This window comes from Moschus berezovskii, chromosome 23, assembly GCF_049115385.1.
Source record: "Moschus berezovskii isolate FMDL1 chromosome 23, NW_MosBer_1.0, whole genome shotgun sequence".
Classification (NCBI taxonomy): Eukaryota; Metazoa; Chordata; class Mammalia; order Artiodactyla; family Moschidae; genus Moschus; species Moschus berezovskii.
The window spans coordinates 50794027-50812071 of NC_142482.1; the positions used below are offsets into that span (position 1 = coordinate 50794027).

At 40.0% G+C, this 18045-nt stretch overlaps 1 protein-coding gene across 2 annotated transcripts in view; it reads left to right on the forward strand.

The window, feature by feature from the left end:
- NUP153 (nucleoporin 153) overlaps nt 1-18045 on the forward strand; it is a 65432-nt gene that overhangs the window by 41019 nt on the left and 6368 nt on the right. For both annotated transcript variants that reach the window (XM_055405841.2, XM_088831316.1), the window contains exons 15-20: nt 1745-1870; nt 5028-5648; nt 8418-8615; nt 10999-11886; nt 14172-14528; nt 15175-15447. In XM_055405841.2, coding sequence (XP_055261816.2) covers nt 1745-1870; nt 5028-5648; nt 8418-8615; nt 10999-11886; nt 14172-14528; nt 15175-15447 — 2463 coding nt within the window. The remainder of the gene's footprint in view (nt 1-1744; nt 1871-5027; nt 5649-8417; nt 8616-10998; nt 11887-14171; nt 14529-15174; nt 15448-18045) is intronic.

Below are 18045 nucleotides of genomic sequence, written 5' to 3' on the forward strand. Positions count from 1 at the left end.
CCTAGTGGGTATGAAGCGATGCTTCACTGTGGTTTTGATTTGCATTTATTTCCCTGAGGACTATGTTTAGCTTTGTTTTTTCTTTTTAATGGAGAAATTTGAACTCATGTTTAGCATCTTCTCATGTGCTTTTGGCCTTTTACATGTCTTCTTGGGAGAAATGTTTAAGTCCTTTGTTCATTTTTTAAATTGGTTTCGCTTTGTGTTGCTGAGTTACTTGCCTTTGTGTATAGTCTGGGTACTAGATCTTTTTCAGATATGTGATTTACAAGTATTTTTTCCTGTTCAGTTGATTGTCTTGTCACTTTCTTGATTATGTCCTTGGATGCACAGAGATTTCTAATTTTAGTGAAGTTTAGTTTTTCTTCTTGTGCTTTTGGTGTTCTAAGAATTCATTGTCATGGTCATGAAGATGTACCTCCTAGGTTTTCTTTTGAAGAGTTTCATGGTTTTCATTTTCTTGTTCAGATCATCAATCCATTTTGAATTAATTTTTGCTCATGATGTGAAGTAAGGGTAGATAGGTTTTCTTGAACTGCTTTACCCACTACTACTAAATTGGTGAAAATTTAAAAAACCTGGTTATGTATACTTTTGAAAATTTCAAGCATTCTCAGAAATAGAATAGTGGACTGAACCCCCAGATACGCTTTACTGAGCTCCAGTCTTTGCATTTTGTGACCAGTCTTGTTTCTCCCACCTTCACTCCTCTCTCACACAGATGCAACTGTCAGGTAATTTTCAAACAGCACTTCATCTGTAAACAGAAACACTCCCCCTTAAAAATGTGTTGACAAAATGCTTATCGTACTAAAAATGTAGAGTATTTTAAGTTCATTTTAGCAAGTTTGGGAAACATAAAAAGTAACAGCATTACTCTTGATATAAACAGGCACAATCTTCTGGACTTTCTAACCTACTCTTTCCTGTAACTGTTCTTCTGAGAATGATTTTTGTGGCTGCATAGCATTCCATCATGTCAGTGTTCTGTAATTTATGTAGCTAGACCCTTTTATTGAGTATTTGTCATCCAGGTTTTCAGCATAATAAATGACAAGTATTTTCAATCATAGGGCGAATTTTTAGAAGAAATATCTGACTTAAACAATCATTTTAAAAACTTCTGAAAACTTCATTTGTGACTGCGCTGGGTCTTCTTTGCTGCACATGGACTTTCTGTAGTTCCGGCAAGCCGGGGCTGCTCTCTGCTTCTCGTCTTGATGGCTTCTCTCTTGGGGGAGCACAGGCTCAAGGGGGCGCAGGCTTCAGTAATTGTGGTTCGTGGGCTTGCTTACCCCAGGGCATGTGGAATCTTCCTGGACCAAGGAATCGAACCCATGTTCCCTGCAATAGGCTGTTTCCTAACCACTAGACCACCAAGAAAGTCTGAATGTTGTTTTTAAATCAGTTGTTAAAAGCTTCTGTATAAGCAAGGCATATTTCATACAGTGTTTGAGCTTGTCCCAGTTGCTATATTCTCTGTAAGATTTGTTTTGATTTTCTTGATTACTGGTGAACTCATTGACTCTTATCATTATAGTGATGTATAACTGACTCATTTATAGGTTATATATAGTTTATATATTATTTTTTTTACTCTTTTGGAGGAGAGATGTACAGTCCTTTGTTGTTCATTATCTTTGGGTTATAGTAATTTTTTTTTTTAGAAGTTGATTGAAAGATCTTTCTAAAGCATGTAACTTGCTTTTTCTTGTCGTAATATCTTTTACAATTAAAATTACAGCTCAAGATACCACTGCAGTGAACAGTACAAGCTGTAAGAAGAAACAAGATGAAGATTGCGAGAGCCCTTTCAGAACGGCGAAAACCCTGAAAGAAGGAAGTGTCTTAGATGTTCTGAAGAGCCCTGGTGAGATGCCCTTGAAATAGTCGGAAATCCTAATTATAAAATCATGATCTCATCTCAGTATCATTTGTCACAATTTGTTGTACTTTAGGCTTTTAAAAAGTGGTGTCTAGTTTGATTGGAGATTGTCTTTTGAATGTAGCGATAGTTCAGGTGTAAATTTTTTAGGCGAAAGACCTTAGAAACTATTCCTTTAGAATTCAAGGACTGCACTAAAATGGAATCTCTAAGAGGCAGGTATAGAAGAAAAAAATGTGAATTGCATGTTAGTAGAGATGGGCCAATAATTAGAAAAGTAGATAAACTTGATGATATCCCTGGACACGTCTCTCTGAGAGCACTGAACTGCCTTGTCCTCAGATTACTCCCCAGTTATGGTGTATATATAACAAAGCTAAGTGGAAACAAAACATTCGCTAATTGTCACACACACAGGGTGTGTGGGGGCGGGGGGAGGGTAGTACTGGAAAGGAAATAAGATATGAATGCTGGTGGGTAATATTTGAAGGTGAGGAATAGAAGTAAGTGCTCAAATAGCAATGGGTTTTCAGTTTGAAAAGCAGAGAATAGCATAATTCCAACTGGGATGTATACGATAAGAATATAAAAGGATTTATAAGATAATGTAGTAGCTCCGAAAGAGTTTAGCTGTATCCAGAACGTGTGTTCATGTATAGGTGAATAGGAGTTTCAGTAATAAGGTTGGCTGCTACAAGATACAGAGAGATTGGGGAGAGGGGTTGGTGTAGCTCCCATTTTATAGATTAGCATACTGCTTACTGGAGTCTCGGTATAGACGATTTTATGCAGTTATGGGCAGAGCTCCAGAATCCTGTGCTCAGATGAACCAAGTGGTTCAGTTCAGTTCAGTTCAGTCGCTCAGTCGTGTCCGACTCTCCGCGACCCCATGAATCACAGCACGCCAGGCCTCCCTGTCCATCACCAACTCCCGGAGTACACTCAAACTCATGTCCACAGAGTCGGTGATGCCATCCAGCCATCTCATTCTCCGTCGTCCCCTTCTCCTCCCGCCCCCAACCTTTCCCAGCATCAGAGTCTTCTCCAGTGAGTCAACTGGTCGCATGAGGTGGCCAAAGTATTGCAGTTTCAGCTTTAGCATCAGTCCCTCCATTGAACCATCCAGGATTGATCTCCTTAGAATGGACTGGTTGGATCTCCTTGCAGTATAAGGGACTCTCAAGAGTCTTCTCCAACACCACAGTTCAAAAGCATCGATTCTTCGGCGATCAGCCTTCTTCACAGTCCAACTCTCACATCCATACATGACCACGGGAAAAACCATTGCCTTGACTAGACGGACCTTGGTTGGCAAAGTAATGTCTCTGCTTTTTAATATACTATCAAGGTTGGTCATAACTTTCCTTCCAAGGAGCAAGCGTCTTTTAATTTCATGGCTGCAATCAGCATCTGCAGTGATTTTGGAGCCCCAAAAAACAAAGTCTGACACTGTTTCCACTGTTTCCCCATCTATTTGCCATGAAGTGATGGGACCAGATGCCATGATCTTTGTTTTCTGAATGTTGAGCTTCAAGCCAACCTTTTCACTCTCCTCTTTCACTTTCATCAAGAGGCTTTTGAGTTCCTCTTCACTTTCTGCCATAAGGGTGGTGTCATCTGCATATCTGAGGTTATTGATATTTCTTCCGGCAATCTTGATTCCAGCTTGTGCTTCTTCCAGCCCAGTGTTCCTCATGATGTACTCTGCATATAAGTTAAATAAGCAGGGTGACAATATACAACCTTGATGTACTCCTTTTCCTATTTGGAACCAGTCTGTTGTTCCATGCCCAGTTCTAACTATTGCTTCCTGACCTGCATACAGGTTTCTCAAGAGGCAGGTCAGGTGGTGTGGGATTCCCATCTCTTTCAGAATGTTCCACAGTTTATTGTGATCCACACAGTCAAAGGCTTGGGCTTAGTCAATGAAGCAGAAATACATGTAGTCGGCATCAAATGCATATATTATAGTCTGTCATAGAAGTTTCACTTTGTCTGGATCCGTAATGCCCACTCCCTCTTTTGAACTGTTTCAGAAAGCAAAAATTTGGAGTAGTTATATGTTCTCGTGAGGGAAATTTTAAAAATCCAAAAAAGAAAAAACTGTAACACCTTGAAGTGGTTGCTGTTAAAATTTTGCCAACTTTCGTGACTCAGGTTAATCATTAACAAAACATTACATTGTTGTGTGTCGGGAGTAACTGAAGTATGTGGCATTGCTCTGTCTCTTGGGGAAACAGAGCTCTAGGCTGCATTATCTCTCGGTGCCACTAAAACCTCTAACGCCTTCTGTGTCATCTCTCCGTCTGTTTTTCCTTCCTTTGATGCTACAGTCTAGAGATGAGTGTTTTTTGGTGTATGTAGAGTAAAAGTTAATGGTCCAAAGTGAAAGGATTGAAAGGTGGTTTCTCCCAATAAAGTACAGCTTGAGTGACTCAGTTAAATGACTCCACAGAACCTTTCCTCATTATTTCATGATTCTGTGTGTATACCTTCAATTCAGTTCAGTCGCTCAGTCACGTCTGACTCTTTGCGACCCCATGGACTGTAGCCTGCCAAGCTCCTCTCTCCATGGGATTCTCCAGGCAAGAATACTGGAGTGGGTAGCCATTCCCTTTCTGGATCTTCCTGACCCAGGGATCGAACCTGGGTCTCCTGCATTGGCAGGTGGATTCTTTACCATCAGAGCCTCCTGGGAAGCTCCAAGTCATACATTAGGTATTGACTGAACTATAGTAAACTAAAATTCCTAGAGGATGATGATACACTTGAAACAAAGCACCTCCTGTAGACTTTTAACTGGGTTGTCACTTATTAACTATGTAATTAGTACTAGAAATACAGCTTATGTGAAAACTCATAAGTAGTTCTTCTTGGATTATAATAACTCTGTAATTAAGGTAAAAAATGTTTTCTCCCAGGAATAATATTGCTAACAGCTATAAATGTATCACTGGGTTGGCTGAAAAGTTTGTTTTGGGTTTTTCTATAAGATCTTACAGAAAAAACCCAAATGAACTTTTTGGCCAGCCCAATATTAATTAATGTTATTAATATTTATTAACAGTAAACAGGGAGACATTCTAATCAGAACATTAACTAATTTTTTTCCCTCCCACTCCCCTTTTCCCCCCGGTTGTAGGTTTCACATCACCGAAGGCAGATTCTCTTGCTGCTCAACCTACTACCACAAGTCCGGTAGTTTACACAAGACCAGCAATAAGTAGCTTTTCTTCTAGTGGAACTGGGTTTGGGGAAGGTTTAAAAGCTGGGTTGACGTGGCAGTGTGATACTTGTCTACTCCAGAACAAAGTCACAGACAACAAATGCGTAGCCTGCCAAGCAACAAAATTGCTACCAAAAGATTCTACTAAACACACTGGAACCGGGACACCAAGTAAAAGCGGCAAATTGACTCTTTCCACACCAGGGACGACAGCCTTCGGAGACAAATTTAAACCAGCAGTAGGAACTTGGGATTGTGATACCTGTTTAGTGCAGAATAAACCTGAAGCGATAAAATGTGTAGCTTGTGAAACACCGAAACCGGGAACTGGTGTTAAGCGAGTCCTTACGTTGCCAGTGGCTTCAGAAAGTGCTGTAACTGTGGCTGCTTCCTCCTCCAGCTGCACTGTGACCACTGGTGCCTTAGGATTTGCAGATAAATTCAAAAGGCCCGTGGGATCTTGGGAGTGTCCAGTGTGCTGTGTTTCTAATAATGCAGAAGACAATAAGTGTGTGTCCTGTATGTCTGAGAAACCAGGTACGTTTATGGCTGTTTGGAATAATTTTGTTCATTACTTTAATAGAACATTTTAATTTATCTGTTCTCTGTAAAACAGCTAAGAACAACCTCAATATTTTAGATGTTTCAGGACAAGCATTTCCTCACATGTCGTAATTTTCCAGACTGTCTTGAGATGAAAATGACTTGCTTGGAACTGGCGCTGCATGTTCTCTTAGGCTGGGTTGTGTGTTAATCAGTCTAGCATTTGCTTTGACCTCTTCTTTATGTGCTCTTTTATTTAGAAACTTCTGGCTCTTCGTGATCATTTTCAAAGTTGGCTGATACAGATGCAAAGATCTTAGATCGGAGCACTTTTTCTCAAACCTTTACACAGAATAAAATACTACTCTGTCTCTTTTTCTCAAAGAGGAAGTGAGGATGGCTAGTGGTCATTTCCACAGCTGGTTTCATTAAGGAGTAGACAGTATTGGGTTATCAGAAGAGTGTGGCTGAGTACTAATGATGATACCTCTACCTGTATGTGCTGTCTGCCAGAGATCCTGCAATGATCATAAATTATTAAATCGTTAATGAAAAAATACTATTGGGCAGACAGAAAAATGGAGTTAGAGTTGAATTTTTCCTGTTTCTCTGTTCAGTTTTGAAAGAGTTACTGAAGATTTACACTGATCTTTAATTCATTTGGAATTAATTCATTTGACTCTTTGATGTTTTTGTAATGCTATTATATAATTATTTGGTACAGATACATGGTAACATAGATACTAAATAAAACATGAGTGTCCTGGGAATTATACTTCCTATTTTTATTGCATTATTGATGGATGCGTGGTTTTGTGTCTACAATGAAAAGCTCTTGATAGCCTGGAACCCTGTCCTAACACAAGGGGTGTGCTATTTTTCTGATTCCTGCTAGACATCTCTACAGGAATAAGATTTCAGAGTGTTTATTCTGAAACATCTTTCTCCTGCCATCTGGCATTCCTCATTGTCCCCTTAACAAAAAAAGAAAGCTGTTGATGCATGTGTGAGAGCAAAATTAATTGAGTTGATGGGTCAAACTTGTACTTTAGTTCAATCACCTGGTGGCTTTTTGGAGGATGGATTTGAAGGCAACAAAATTTGGAGACCAGAGCACAGATTAGGAAGTTGATCAATAATATAGGTAGAGATAGCGGTGATATGTACTAAGGAAGTCAAATGGAGGGGGATAGAATAATGTATTTAGTTGAAGATACATTAAGTTGAAGCTGCTGAAGTTGACAGATACGTGTGAGACTTTTTTAAGATATAAAACTGATTATAGACCGTCTGGACTGGAGACACAGATCTGGGAATCATTCGCTCATAATTTTCAAATAAATGATGAGCGTAGAGGTGATGTAAGGTGAGTGAATGGAACAGAGAGGGTAGCCTAAAACTGAACTCTGCTTAGCTTAAGAGAGTAGCAGGAATAGAACTTTGAAACAGTTAATCTTTTAAAGGAGTAACCAGAGAGGAAAGACAAGAACCAAACAAGAACCGTGTGATACTGGTTGCTGCTTAGGAGGATGGGTTTCAAGGGAACCAAACCAGAAGTCTCAATAAGGCTGTCCACTAGAAGAGCAGTAGAAGGGTCAGAGGAAGAGAATGAGATTGCAGAGATACATCAGGGAAGAGTTGTCATCTCACCAGGCCAGCCAGGTGCGTGGTGGAACTACCATCAAAGGGGGAGTACAGAACTGACGCCCGGAAGTATGGGTCTTGGGTGCTAATGGGAAAGGTTTTGTTGGTGATTAAAGTCATCAGGGTAGATGAGAGCTCGTGAGAGGGCAGTGGACAAAGACAGCAGGAATTTATTGGCAAAGTGGAAGAGAACATACCGGTAAACCACAGAGCAGGTAACTGGGAGAATTGGGGTTACCAGAGTGAATGGCTGTACTTGCAACCCTGCATTTCTTCACGCAACTGTGCCTTACTGAGCCATCCCTCCTATGCCACTGCCTCTCCCCACGAAATTGCTAAGTCTGCTTAAAAGTGTAAATATGACCTCTGTGAATCCTCCTATCTCGTAGTAATGTCTTCTCTGTGCACTTGTCTAGATCATTTGTCACTCCATCTTGGCGATGGTGGTACTGTGCATTTATGTTTGTTTTACTTTCCCCTTTTTAGACCAGAAGTACCTTTAGAATCGACAGTTTATTCGTCTTGATATTCCCAGAACCTAAGAACATTACAGTGCTTAATCATTGTCTGTTAAATGGCTACGTTTTAACAGAAATGCCTTGAACATAGTAGGTCATGTCGACTTGAATTGCAAAGTGGATAATACAACACTTCTGTGCAGAAATGGTCATTTCAGTCAGAGATCTGTGCTTTGGAATCTTGAAATTAATATGGCCATGACTGTGTATTTTATGTGTTAGGCTATTGCCTACAATTTATAACTTAGGTTATATAATCTGTGATGCTTACCAAAATTTGACAAACATTATTAAGGAAAATTTAGTCTTTTATGCTCTGATCTGTGAGCATCATTTAAAAAACAAAAAACCATGGCTATTCAACCTTGGGGTTAAGAGGACACTCATCAGTGAGCAAGGTGAGTGTGAGTTGCTCATTTATAAGACTAAAAGAAATCTGAGATGTCTGGACCGTTTTTAACAACGTGTTGTTTGTATTTCTGGCATTTTCTTTATCTTAATAGGAAACACTGATAAAAATTGTTCATTTGGACTTACGTGGTGTCATGGAGATTGTGACATAATGTAAATTAGAATTTTGTATTTTTGCTTTGTTTTTTAGGAAGCTCAGTACCTGTTTCAAGCAGCAGCATGGCCCCCCCGGTCTCCCTGTCATCTGGAGGCTGCCTGGGATTGGACAAGTTCAAGAAACCTGAGGGAAGCTGGAACTGTGAAGTGTGCCTAGTGGAGAATAAAGCTGATTCTACCAAATGTATAGCATGTGAAAGTGTAAAGCCACACACAAAGCCCGAGTTTACAGGTGAGGTGTTGGTAAAGTACCTCCTTGTAAAGTGAAATGTTTGCACACAGCTTTGTTTTTAAAATCATTCTTTCTTGAAAATTCTTGTAAAATGAGGTGTTGTCCTGGGCTCATAATCTATCTCTGAATTACCGTGTAGTTGAATTACTTGGTGGTCAGGAGTGAGGATATACATTTGCTATTTTACTAGTTTTCCTTTGAGAAGGAAAATGCTTGTTGCAGCCCACTGAAGTAATGACATGACTAAGGGTTACAGCTGGTCTAAAGAACACTGCACTTGGGTTTTCAGTTCAGTTGCTCAGTCGTGTCTGACTCTCCGCGACCCCATGAATCACGGCACTCCAGGCCTCCCTGTCCATCACCAACTCCTGGAGTTCACTCAAACCCATGTCCACAGAGTCGGTGATGCCATCCAGCCATCTCATTCTCTGTCGTCCCCTTCTCCTCCCGCCCCCAACCTTTCTCAGCATCAGACTCTTTTCCAGTGAGTCAGCTCGTCGCATGAGGTGGCCAAAGTGTTGCAGTTTCAGCTTTAGCATCAGTCCTTCCAATCTTCCAATGAACACCCAGGACTGATCTCCTTTAGGATGGACTGGTTGGATCTCCTTGCAGTCCAAGGGACTCTCAAGAGTCTTCTCCAGCACCACAGTTCAAAAGCATCAATTCTTCTGCGCTCAGCTTTCTTCACAGTCCAACTCTCACATCCATACATGACCATGGGAAAAACCATAGCCTTGACTAGACGGACCTTGGTTGGCAAAGTAATGTCTCTGCTTTTTAATGTGCTGTCTAGGTTGGTCGTAACTTTCCTTCCAAGCACTTGGGTTTTAGGAGATCACTAAAACTCATTCTGTAACTGTTGCCTCATGGTCTCGTGCCCATTTTCCCCACCGGTAGTAATCACCACACCTGAAACCTTCTTTTTGAGGCAGAGGTGATAATTAGTTAATTATTGTCTTTGACCTCTTTATTTTTTCGCTTTCTGTCTGATATCACATAAGGCATTGTCAAGCTCATGTGGATTGTAGCCATTTGCTCTTGAGATGCTGATGTAATTTTTCAAGTAAGTTTCTTAGGGAAAGAAAGTTGGTGGATAACCAGTAAAGGGAAGGAAATCTGAAGATAAGTGCTTTTTACAAGTGCTTGTCTGTCACTTGTTAATTTACATGTGGGTAAGTGCTAAAGCTGAAACTCCAATACTTTGGCCACCTCATGCGACGAGTTGACTCACTGGAAAAGACTCTGATGCTGGGAGGGATTGGGGGTGGGAGGAGACGGGGACGACAGAGAATGAGATGGCTGGATGGCATCACCGACTCGATGGACATGAGTTTGAGTGAACTCCGGGAGTTGGTGATGGACAGGGAGGCCTGGTGTGCTGTGATTCATGGGATCGCAAAGAGTCAGACACGACTGAGCAACTGAACTGAACTGAAGTGGGAACAGTGCATAAATACCTTGGTATGCATTGATCTCTGTGGAGCCAATCAGTCAGGTGCTTAATTTCTAGTTTATTCTGCTACAGAAAAGCGTTCTGAAACCAAGACTTTGCTCTTGTCATTATAGTATTTTTATCTTTTAAATATTGCTTCCACTCATACAATTCTGGTTCTTTCATGCTAAATACTTGAATTCTTAAGTAACACATTTACTCATGAGATTTAAGAAGCAAGTTATGACAGGACTCACAGTGAAAGGTCTATCTCTTGTCTTCATTGACTCGTTTTCCATCCTTCCTGCCCCACCAACGGCAGTAGTCACCTGTGGTTAGTTTCCTGCATCTCTTTCACAAGCAAATGTACTTCTCTTCTCTGTATTCTTACTTCTCTCTACCTTGTTAGGAGTGGCTGTAGGCACCATCACCTTTCTGCACCCTTGCCGTTACCACAGATGGGTTCAGAAGTGTCTTAGTTCTTCATTTACAGCTGCCTGGGTGGCGTATGGCATTTTCCATACTATGAGTTTACCGTTCACATAGACTCAGCTGTAGACTTGCTGGGTCAGAGATATCTGTGTTTGTAATTTAGGGTAAATGTTGACAAGTTGCCTCCCACCAACTTTGTGCGGATTTACACATCCACCTGCCATATCAAGACTGTCTGTTACTCCTAGTCTCATCACCAGCCCTGATTTATCAAGCTTGTTTGATCTCTGTCAGTCTGATGGATGAGATGTGGCTATGAGGATCGCGATGCACTTCTTACGCTGAAGGAGGGGCAGCTTGGTTCGCGCTTGCTGTTGTTGTTAAACTAATGCTCTTCCAAGTAGGCCTGGTCTGAGCTGTTCTGTCTCCTCCTACTTTTCAAGGTGGACACTTTGTTTGACTGAATGGTATTTCGTAATATTAATCCAGTGTCTGTGTGGTGTCTTTATGTTTTTGAAGGCTTCGGCACATCTTCCTCCTCTGCGAACGCAGCAACCTCATCCTTCAAGTTTGGCATCCCATCCCCCTCTTCTGGGCCCTCTCAGACGTTGGCCAACACTGGGAACTTTAAATTTGGAGATCAAGGAGGCTTCAAAATTGGTGTGTCATCAGATTCGGGGTCTGCAAACCCCTTGAGTGAAGGCTTCAAATTTTCTAAACCCACAGGAGATTTTAAATTTGGAGTTTCATCTGATTCTAAACCTGAAGAAGTCAAAAAAGACAGTAAAAATGACAGTGATTTTAAGTTTGGACTTTCTTCTGGTTTAAGCAATCCAGCTCCTTTAGCTCCATTTCAGTTTGGGGTGTCTAGTCTCGGGCAGCAGGAAAAGAAAGAAGAACCGCCTCAGTCTTCATCCACAGGCTTTAACTTTGGTTCAGGTGTCGTGAACCCTGCCCCCGCTGCTGCTGCCGACACCGCGGTGACCTCTGAGAGCAAGAGTGGCTTTGGTTTCGGTGCCACAGACACCAAGAGTGTCCCTGTGGCTCCTTTCGCGGGTCAGACTTCAGAAGCGAAAAAGGAAGAAACACCTGCTGCCAAAGGAGGGTTCACTTTTGGCAGCGTGGACCCTGCCCCTCTGCCATCAGCCTCATTATTTGTTTTGGGAAGGACAGAAGAGAAGCAGCAAGAGCCTGTCACTTCTACGTCTCTCGTGTTTGGGAAGAAAGCTGACAGTGAAGAGCCAAAGTGCCCACCGGTGTTTTCCTTTGGGAATTCAGACCAAACCAAAGACGAGGGCTCTTCCAAGTCAACCTTTAGTTTCAGCGTGGTGAAACCATCTGAAAAGGAGTCCGAGCAGCCAGCAAAGCCCACTTTCGCTTTTGGCGCTCAAACCAGTGCTGCAACTGGTAAGCATTAAACCTGTTTTTTTTTTTTTTTTCCACAAGGTGTCGACAAATGCAGCAAGTCAAGGGATGGTTTACACTGGACATAGTTGAGAGAGTACCAATCACAGAATTCTGGGAAGGAGCAGAGGACTTTCAGTTTTAACTGCTCCATACCACCCCCACCATCCCCTCCTCCATCCTCCATAATTCTGATGAACCTATCTGCAGGTCTCATTTTGAGAAATGTAGCTCTAATGGAAACCCCACAATATTTGCACATTTGTCTGTGACTTTTTCCCTTCTGTTTGAGCTTTTAAAATCAGAATTGAGACACACTGTTCAGGAAGATAAGCATTTTTTTCCTTAAGCTCAGGAAATACTTTCTAATAAAATCTTTATGTACAGGCCTTCATATACAAATAGCAAAAGCCAGTCTTCAGCTGACATTCGAGGAAATACAGTAAATCCCTGAGAAATAGAGGTGGATATGAAAACTAAAATCATGAAGAAAAAAAATAGCATTTTTAAAAGTAAAAAAAAAAACAACAAAAACATAATTGGTGGAATAAAATCACTGCGTGGACTGAGTAGCAGGAAGGAAAAAAAAAAAAACAGCCGATAATCGGATTAGTGAACTAGAATTTCCCAGAACACAATGTAAAAGAACAGAGAGATTGATCTAAGCCATATCCACAAGTTCCGTTGGAATAGGAGTGCTTAGAAGATGAGGACAGTATGAAGGAAATATCAAGCAAAAGGAGAAAATTTCCCACATGTAAAGAAAGACACTGGTCTTAAAAACAAAAATGACGTGTTCACTGCGAAGGACCAGTGAAATTTTAGGACACCAGGGCCAAAATCCTGAATGCTTTCAGAGAAAACAGTTTGCCACAAATAGATTATCAGATTAGCATCAGACTTCTCATTTGTAACATGGAATGCTGAAAACAGTAAGAGCCCTGACCTCAAAGTGAAAAAATGGTCTTGAGTTGAGAATTCTGTTAACCAGTCAAATGCTATCAGACTGTAAGAGCAACATACAGATGTTTTTCAGACAAGCAAAGAATCAAAAGTTGAATACGTGTGAACACTTTTGAATAATAAATTGGAAACAAAAGAAAATGAAAAATTAACCTGAAAATATTTGTATGGAATTCAGCACCTAGGTACGAGCAGTTTTTATCTATAAAATTTTACTTAAATTGAAAAACACCCTTTAAAGAAAGCAAAAACTAAATTATCCATTATATTTAGAAGGAATAAAAATGAGATAGAGTCTAATCAAATTTAATCCTAGTATCACTATCCTATTTCCATTGAAATATACATTTTAAACATCCTATTAAGCAACTTGAAAGTGATCTATTACTACATTTACTGTCAATTATACTGGTGCCCATACCGCAGTGTGACCAGCCCTGTCTAGTAGATAGTGTTGGAATTGAGATGTTATTGGAACAAGTTTTTTTTTTTTTAAAAAAGCCTTATACTAAAGGTAGCTGGATTCAGTGTCACCATATAAAAAATCAATAGCTTTCCTCCAAATCAAAAGTGAATAGTTTGGCAGCATATCCCATTTATATTTTCTAACAGTTCCAATTTGTGTTTTATAATATCAGCAGAACCTGTAACATTGATAAATAAGAGAACATAAAAGAGATATTTTATACTTGTTCCTGAGTGAATATCCTTTCCTCTCCACCTCACCCCCAATAGAATTTCAGTTCTTAGAGGAATTTCTATGAGCTTAACAAGTGAAAATAATTCTAAAAATTCATATGGAAGGGAAAACTTATAAGAAATTGTGGAGAGTAAGGCTGACATACCGTCAGATATGCCCTACTAATATCCAGCGATATTATAAGGCTTTAATATTTGAAACAGGAAGTTTAGTATGTTGTAGAGAGCAGAGGGTGCGCTAGTCAGCAAAGGTTACAAGAGAATTGGCATTTGTTCAAATAGACTGAAGTTACAGTCCTGCTAACATAAATCTGCAAAATCAAATTTAGGAAAGTATAACTATCTCCCATTATCTGAATTTGCTGTCCAGACATGGTGTCCAGTGAGATTTGGATTTCAGGAGTATTTAAAAATATATGTATATTTTGCAAATACACATATATATATATGAATAGTTTTATGTGTTTGCATCAAAATTTAACAAATTTCCATTTGATGAACTGATTTATATTAAAATCTTAATGATTCTGTTTTCTAATGGACTCTTAGATTTTGGGGTAGGAAAAAAATGCCTTCTGGTATCACTTGTTCTTAAAGAATTTTGTTGCTTAATTTCCATCTTACAGATCAAGGTGCGGCCAAGCCAGTTTTTAGTTTCTTGAACAGCAGTTCCTCTAATTCAAGTGCGCCGGCCACTTCAGCTGGTGGTGGCATATTTGGTAGTTCCACCTCGTCCTCCAGCGCGCCTGTGGCTCCCTTTGTGTTTGGGCAGGCCAGCAGTCCCGTGAGCAGCTCTGCCTTTGGAAGCGCTGCCGAATCTAGTACATCTCAGTCTCTGCTCTTTCCTCAAGAGAGCACACCAGCAACTGCGCCCAGCACGGGCACAGCTCTCGCCCCGTTTGTCTTTGGTCCAGGAGCCAGCAGCACCAATACTGCAGCCTCTGGCTTCAGCTTTGGAGCTACAGCCACATCTAGCTCTGCAGGTACGTGTTAAAAAGACAGAAACATGTTGTAGTTTGATTGGCTTTCATTATAAGTAGATGAACTCTTAGCATACCATATCACAAGAAAGCATGGCTGCATTTAGGTCGTCTCTAGCTGGGATGCTGCAATTATTCAGTGTGGAGTAATAATGTACATTTTGAGTTTAATGTAATTAACTCTTGGAAGCAATTTTCTAATCTCATTAGGAGTGTAATCTTTAGTTTGTTCAAGTGTCTATTTTCAATGTTGTGAATAACCAGACGCTGAAGATTATTTTCTTAGACGTCCTCTTTATTCAGTGGATACATGATCACATAATAGTCAGTATCTGCAGTATGTTGCTTTTCTCATAGGAGATCAGTTGTTTTCTTAGATATTTAAAGACCTAAACATTTTTGGCTGCAAGATAGGAGTCTTGTTAATTGAAGTTTTTGTTTATGGATTCTGTGTAGTTTTACTAAATAATGGTAGCAAGCGTTGTATTTTCTTCATCAGTAATTCAAAACTTGTCCTGATAAGGTCTGTTCAGCAAGGTAAGAGTCTGCAAAGAATCTTGATACGTGCATTTCGGTTTACAGACATTTCTTGAGGATTATCTCCTGTTTAGCCATCTGTGGTGATATAAGTGTTTCTCTGGGTCTGTAGGATCCTCCTTTGTGTTTGGCACTGGACCTTCAGCACCATCTGCCAGTCCAGCGTTTGGTGCTAACCAGACCCCAACATTTGGACAAAGTCAAGGTGCCAGCCAGCCTAACCCCCCAGGCTTTGGATCTATATCATCTTCAGGGGCATTATTTTCTGCTGGTTCTCAGCCTGCACCACCTACTTTTGGGACAGTGTCAAGCAGTGGACAGCCTCCTGTGTTTGGACAGCAACCTAGTCAGTCTGCATTTGGCTCTGGAACAGCCCCTAATTCCAGTAAGTATGTAGTAATGGTGTAGTTTGTATTCCTACTTGAGTTTTGTATGTCTTCAGTATAATTTTTTTTTCTTTGAATTTTGAAACTATGCATGTCTCTTTTCTTTGGTCTCTCATACTTGGCAAAATAGAGACATGTATGTTTAGATTTACCTATAAACAGCATTCCCAACTCTTTTCCCAACACAGTTAAGCACTCTTGTTTGTTTGTTTGTTTTTAACAAAGTAGGTGCAGTTTTTAAATAAGTTATTTATTATGTATTTATGTTTGGCTGTGCTGCATCTTCGTTGCTGTGCTGGGGCTTTCTCTAGTTGCCGTGAATAGAGGCTACTGTGCAGTGCACGGCCTTCTCACTGCAGTAGCTTCTTGTGATGTGGAGCACAGGCTCTAGAGTGCAGGCTTAGTTGCTCCACAGCACATGGCATCTTCCCGGACCAGGGATTGTGTCCCCTGCATTGGCAGGTGGATTCTTAGCCACTGGACCGCCAGGAAAGTCCCTAGTTAAGCATTTTTAAGGCAGTAATTTGTTCATTTTCATCCCTGGAGAGTAAATCACTGTATGAATGTACCAATTTATCCGTATCCTGTCGATGAAAGTTTGAGTTGTTCTTAGCTGTCAGGACATGCAGCTCTGCACAGTCCTGTTGATGTGCCCTGGGACACACATGCATGTTTTCCTAAGGTTTATACCTGGAAAAGGGGTTGCAAATGGAAAGGTATGCATCTTAGTACATCAAAAGATTATACACACACTTTCTGATGGATTGTGCCAGTTCACATCCTTCCAGCATTAAATGAGGATCTTCATATTTGGATCCTACTTGATTTCATTTTTTGTGAATTCTTTTTGTAATTTTTTTGGGCCCTTACACTAATTGGTTGTTTTGCTTTGCTTTCATTTGTAGAAATTCTTTATGTATTTTGAATGTTAGTATTTTGTTTTGCTTCGCTTTGATTTGTAGAAATTTTTTATGTATTTTGAATGTTAGTATTTTGTTAGCTAGTACATGTAGCAAAATTTCTCCTGTTCTGTGACACATGATAATCATTTTAACCAGGATTTAATGATTCCCAACCCCCCAGTACAAAATTGAAGAGTTTAGCTTTCTTTCACACAGCTAACAGTGCCTTCAGTCCTAATAGAGTGATACTGTGTGGTAGATCACTGTGCTAAATATGCAAACGTTGTATGATGTACTGTGATTTTCTTTGCTAGCATCAGTGATTCCTTCTCATGGTTAATATTTTCTTCTCCCATTTGTATATTACTGTTTTCAGTTTTTCAAATACTTTGGTGATTTCTCAGTATCTGAAATTTTGCCAGGTAATTTTTTTAAGTTTTTGTATAGGCTTTTATATTTGCTTTTTTATTGATCTCGTTGATGAGCAGTATTATGTAAGTGTACAACATAGTGATCCACAGTTTTTGAAGGTTATGCTCCATTTGTAGATGTAAAATATTGGCCACGCTCCCCATGTTGTACAATGTATCCTTGTAGCTTACTTTATACAGTAGTTTGTGCTCCTCAACCTCTCCCCTGTCTTGCCTCTTACCCCTTGCTTCTCACCAATAACGACCAGAAGTCCTTTCTGTGCATCTGTGAGCGTGTCGCCTTTTTGTTATATTCACTGGTTTGTTAAATTGTTTGGATTCCTCAGATAAATGATATCATACAGTATTTGTCTTTCTCTGACTTACTTCACTTTGCATACTCCTTTCAAGCCCGTACGTGTTGTTGTAAATGGCAGAATTTCACTCTCTGTGTGTGTACGGCGGGATACTCCTCGGCCACGAAAAAGCGCACACACGTACACACTGCATCTTTGTTCACTCGCTTGTTGATGAACACGAGTTGTTTCCATATCTTGCCATAAACATTGATTGGGCTGTGTGTATTGTTTGGAATTAATGTTTTGTTTTTTTTTTTTTTTTCAGAAATGTACCCGGGAGTGAAATTGCTGGGTCATATGCTAGCTCTATTTTTAGTTTTTTGAGAAACTACCTTACTGTTTTGCAGTAATTAGTGGCTGCACCAATTTACATTCCCACTGACAGTATATGAGGGTTCTCTTTTCGCTACATCCATGCCAGCTTTTGTTATCTGTGTTCTTTTTGATGATAGCTATTCTTACAGGTGTAAGGTGATATCTCATTGTGGTTTTAATTTGCATTCCTCTGATGTTCAGCATCTTTTCATGTTCCTGTTGACCATATGGATATCTTCTTCAGAAAAAATGTTTATTCAAGTCTTCTGTTCCGTTTTTATTGGGTGGTTTGTTTTATTGATGTTGAGTTATGTGAGCTGTTGATATGTATTGGATATTAACCCCTTATTTATCATATCACTAGCAACTATTTTCTCCCATTTGGACAGTCTCCTTTGCTGTGCAAAAGCTTTGAAGTCTAATTAGGTTCCATTTGTTTGTTTCTGCTTTAGGAGATTGATCCAAAAAAATACTTATACAATTTATGTGAGAGTTTTCTGCCTTTGTTTTCTTCAAGGAGTTTTATGGTTTCTGGTCTTACATTTAGGTCTTTATGTTTTTGTATATGGTGTGAGAAAACATTCTGATTTCACTTTTTTACATGTAGCTAT